At 54.3% G+C, this 4121-nt stretch overlaps 1 protein-coding gene across 2 annotated transcripts in view; it reads right to left on the bottom strand.

The window, feature by feature from the left end:
• The window catches only part of HHATL (hedgehog acyltransferase-like), a 13996-nt gene extending 9914 nt beyond the window's left edge, over positions 1-4082 (bottom strand). The window contains exons 1-5 of one of the 2 annotated variants that reach the window (XM_009994573.1): positions 3937-4082; positions 2807-2874; positions 2157-2270; positions 1741-1935; positions 717-926 (exon numbers count right to left, since the gene is read on the bottom strand). In XM_009994573.1, coding sequence (XP_009992875.1) covers positions 717-926; positions 1741-1935; positions 2157-2270; positions 2807-2874; positions 3937-4042 — 693 coding nt within the window. In that variant the 5' untranslated portion in view covers positions 4043-4082. Of the gene's footprint in view, positions 1-696; positions 927-1740; positions 1936-2156; positions 2271-2806; positions 2875-3936 lie in introns of both variants that reach the window. The other variant, XM_009994581.1, reaches the window with a different exon arrangement.
• Between the last annotated feature and the right edge of the window lie 39 nt (positions 4083-4121).

The following is a 4121-nucleotide window of genomic DNA, read 5'->3' as shown; positions in this document are numbered from 1 at the left end:
AGAGTGAGGAGGGAGAGAGCCCTGATCTTCTGCCTGATGTTTGGGTGTGAAGCAGCCCCAGAGGTTGGCTGATCCCAGCCCAAGCTTCTGCTGATGTTTTCCAGTGCTGTTTGGAGTCTGCTCTTCAAAAAGGCACCATGGTTGTGTGTGACACAGGCAAAGACTTGAGGCCTCAGGGTATTTCATGGGGAGCAGAGGAAGCCCCTGGTTGCTGAAACACAACCTTCCACCCCAGCTTACTTACTCCTAGAGATATAACTTTATCTTAAGGCACACAGACCATCCCCAGGCACTCGTGCTCCTTGGGTGAACCAGCTGGATAGAAACATGAGACTTCCCATGCTCTCACAGCCATCAACAGGCAGAGGTCCCATGGGTGGCCACCACCTGTCTGGTCCTCACTGTGGCCTCCTGAGACCACACGTGGAGCAGCACATGGGAACAGTGAGCGAGGACACGAGCTGAACTCTCCTCCTCCCACTATGATGCTTCCACCACAGCAACGTCCTCCTTTCTGTACTGATCAGTGGAAATGGCCAAGAACCCCAAATGGAAGGACAACCACACCCTTCCTGCCCAAAATCACAGCATCTATGAAAACCACAGACCACGTGAGCTCTGCAACCACTTGCACCTTCCTTGTGGCAAACAGTGGGGGTTTGTAGGCACTAAAACCAACCAGATCAACACAGGGACAGGTGCCTGGGGGCACTCACCTGGGCGTGGAACTGGTCAAACGTCATGACAGGCCCGAAGAAGAAGAAAGGGAGGTAGAAGTTGTACTTGAGGAGGTCAAAGATGGAGTAGATGCCCTCTTTCTTCTCAGAGCTCTCGAGCGCGAAGCTCATGCAGCGCATGATGGTGAAGCTGCTGCCTCCATAGAAGAGGACGTCTTGGAGATCAAAAGCTCCTGTGACAAACCCACTCTGGATGAGGAACAAAGAGTTACCACCAGGAATGTGATGTCCCCCTCTGCTCCTTTGCTTTCTGGATGGCATCACTGCCAGGGCAAAGCCTGTAATTATGCCCCAAAACCTGTTGTCCCTGGAGCTAATGAGCCTGATTGTTGGAAGGAGGAAACTGGGGCTTGATTTCCTACCTGGCTCCTACATCCTGGAGGAGCCAGGGAGTGGGAGATCCTCTTGGCCATGTCTTCACTAAGCAGCTGTGGGCCACACAGTTTTTGGTCTGGGGTGGGAATGTCACCCTGTAACAGGGACACAACCCTCCCCAGGGGGTGAAGAAAAGCCAGCAGGGGCCTGATGGAGAGGTGGGAACTGGTTTCAGGAGGTGAGCAGCAGGCAAGGACAGGCAGCACTGTCCTTCAGAAGGACTGAATAGCTTTGTAAGGTCCTTCCTGGGCTTCTCTCCACCCACCAGTGAAAGAAGACCTGGGCAGAGACCTAAGAGTTTGACATAGGTGTCACTGAACCCATCCCAGCACTGTGGTACAGGTGGGGAAACTGAGACACAAGGTAAGAACATGTCTGGCTGACAAGCTGTTGCCTGAGCAACAAGAAGGACTCGGGTGTCCTGAGCTCTGGCCCAGCATGAAGCCACCAAAACATAACATAACCCTTGCCTGATTGCTCCCAAACTCAGTGGCACAATAACCCTCTCAAATCCTACGGGAGCTCTGGTGCAGCCAGAAGAAGTGCCCAGGAAACCTCCCTGGAGATAAACCCAGGCACAAAAGTGGGCTGAAAATGAGGCAGATGGGTGGTCCAAGCCAGCACCTACCTGCCAGGAGCTGAATGGCTCCACCTTCAAGGAGGCAAGACAGCAAAGCCCAGCCACATAGCAGAGCCACTTCTGCTTGGCCAGAGCAACGGAGTAGAGGACGACGCAGTGGGAGAGGATGATCATCAGGTAGACAAGCCCCATGCTGCCCAGCACGGCCAGGACCCCATACAGCATGTACACCACGGCTCGGTGCTGTGAGAAGACAGTGGCCTCCACTCATGGTCAGCTTGGTGAAAGCCCCAACCCTACTCCCTCTGTCCTAGAACATCCCCGCTCCTAAAACATCCTCCCCATGCTTGAACACGCCCCCATCCCAGAACACCCCCTTATCCCAGAACATCCCCCAAGCCTTCTCCTCTGATCCCAGGTCACCCTGGTGCTTTCGGACCCCTCCCACTCCATCCCTGGCTCACCTGTGGCACTGTCATGGAGCAGAGCTTGCCAAAGAGGACGTGTCCTGAGAGGGCGAAGATGATGACGTTCCTGAACGAGGTGAACCACATCACCCACTCGAAGTCAGCCACGTCCTGTGGGAGCAGCACCCCGTGCCTTACTGTGCACAGCCCTCACACCCCACCCTGACACCCATCCAGTGGGGAAGCCACTCCACTTCCAAAGCCTTTTCTTCCCATTTTCCACCCAAGGGCTCCCCGAGCACTTTTGCTCACTCACAAAGCCCCAGGGGAGATGTGCAGAGGTTGCTCGTCTCGGTGCACCCCAAGCAGAGCATCTGCTGCAAGGCTGGTACTTTCCTGGCTAGTTCTTTAGGGACAAAAACCAGGAGTCACGTGGAGTTTGCAAAACTGTGTCAGCAGCAGAAAAACCAGCTCTGCTCCTCCTCAGCACCAACCATGGCACCAGCCTCACAGAACGTTAGAGTTTGGAAGGGAACTCCAAAGAGCATTGAGTCCAACCCCCCTGCCCAAAGCAGGACCAAAACTAGTGCAGATCACTCAGAAATGCATCCAGACAGGTCTTGAAAGTCTCCAGAGGAGGAGACTCCACAGCCTCTCTGGGGAACCTGTTCAAAAGCTGCAAAAGGCAGATGCCTTCCTCTGCTTACCATCTTCCTGCCAAAGTAGTGCCAGCCCGGCTTGATGCCGTCCCGGAAGGCTTTTCTGTTCATGCTGTCTGCAAGAGAACCAGAGATATAGGGAGAGGAACAGCTCTGGGAAACAGGGCCTGGGCTTGGTCAAGGCAGGGAACCTTCTTGCTTTATGAAGAATGTGGCCAGCAGGTCAAGAGAGGCTGTCCTCCCTCACTGCTATGCCCTGGTGAGGCCCCGTCTGGAATACTGGGTCCAGTTCTGGGCTCCCCAGTTCACAAAGGATGAGGAACTGCTGGGAAGAGTCCAGTCCAGGCCACTAAGGTGAGGAAGGGACTGGAGCACCTGCCCTGTGAGGAAAGGCTGGGAGAGCTGGGGCTGTTCATCCTGGAGGACTGAGGGGGGGAATCTCATAAACACTTATAAATATCTAAAGGAGGTATAAGGAGGATGGGGCCAGACTCTTCTCAGCAGAGTCCAGTGGCAGGAGAGGGGGAATGGGCACAAACTGCAACACAAGAGGTTTACCCTAAACATAAGGAAAAACTTCCTTATTGTGAGGGTGACAGAGCCCTGGGCCAGGCTGCCCAGAGAGCTTGTGGAGCCTCCATCTCTGGAGACTTTCAAGACCTGTCTGGATGCATTTCTGAGTGACCTGCTCTAGGTGAACCTCCTCGAGCAGGGGGACTGGGCTAGATGATCTCCAGAGGTCACTTCCAACCCCGACCACTCTTTGGTTCTGTGTGATTCCTCCCCAGTGCCCATGGACAGCCTCAGCAGTCGACAGTCTCAGCAAGAATTCCCATCAAAGCCTTTTGCCATCCCATGGATCCCCAGCCGATCCCATGACATTTCCAGTGTTTTGGGCTTCCAGACAAAAAAAAAAGACTGGAGAACCAGCCCTGTGTAGGCAGGGTGCTTGCCTATTCCAAGCATGGGCTGGAGGGGTGAGAAGTGCCATGGAAACAGGGACAAGGGGACAACCAGGCAAAGAACCTTTTTGATCCCCGCAAAGGGTTCCCAAGCTGTTCTCCACAAAAAATTAAAGCCAGGGAACTACTGCTGGTATTGACAGCTATAAAAGCAGCCACCTTACACCCACCCTGCCTGCCAAGGCCCCCTCTGAGGGACAGGATGGAGAGTGTTACCTCTGGATGCCTCGAAGATCCCACTGCCACTGTACACCACAGCACACGTCACCACGAGAGCATAAAAGCCCAGTTCATAACTGGGGAGTGTGGATTTAACCCCCATAGTTGGCAGGTCACTGTCCCAGCCTGGGTGGGGGATCCAGACCTAGGAAAGAAGAGGAAGAAAGGGGGGAGGAAGAAAG

This window comes from Chaetura pelagica, unplaced genomic scaffold, assembly GCF_000747805.2.
Source record: "Chaetura pelagica isolate M959 unplaced genomic scaffold, ChaPel_1.0 scaffold130, whole genome shotgun sequence".
Classification (NCBI taxonomy): Eukaryota; Metazoa; Chordata; class Aves; order Apodiformes; family Apodidae; genus Chaetura; species Chaetura pelagica.
This window is presented reverse-complemented; position numbering and strand designations above follow the sequence as displayed.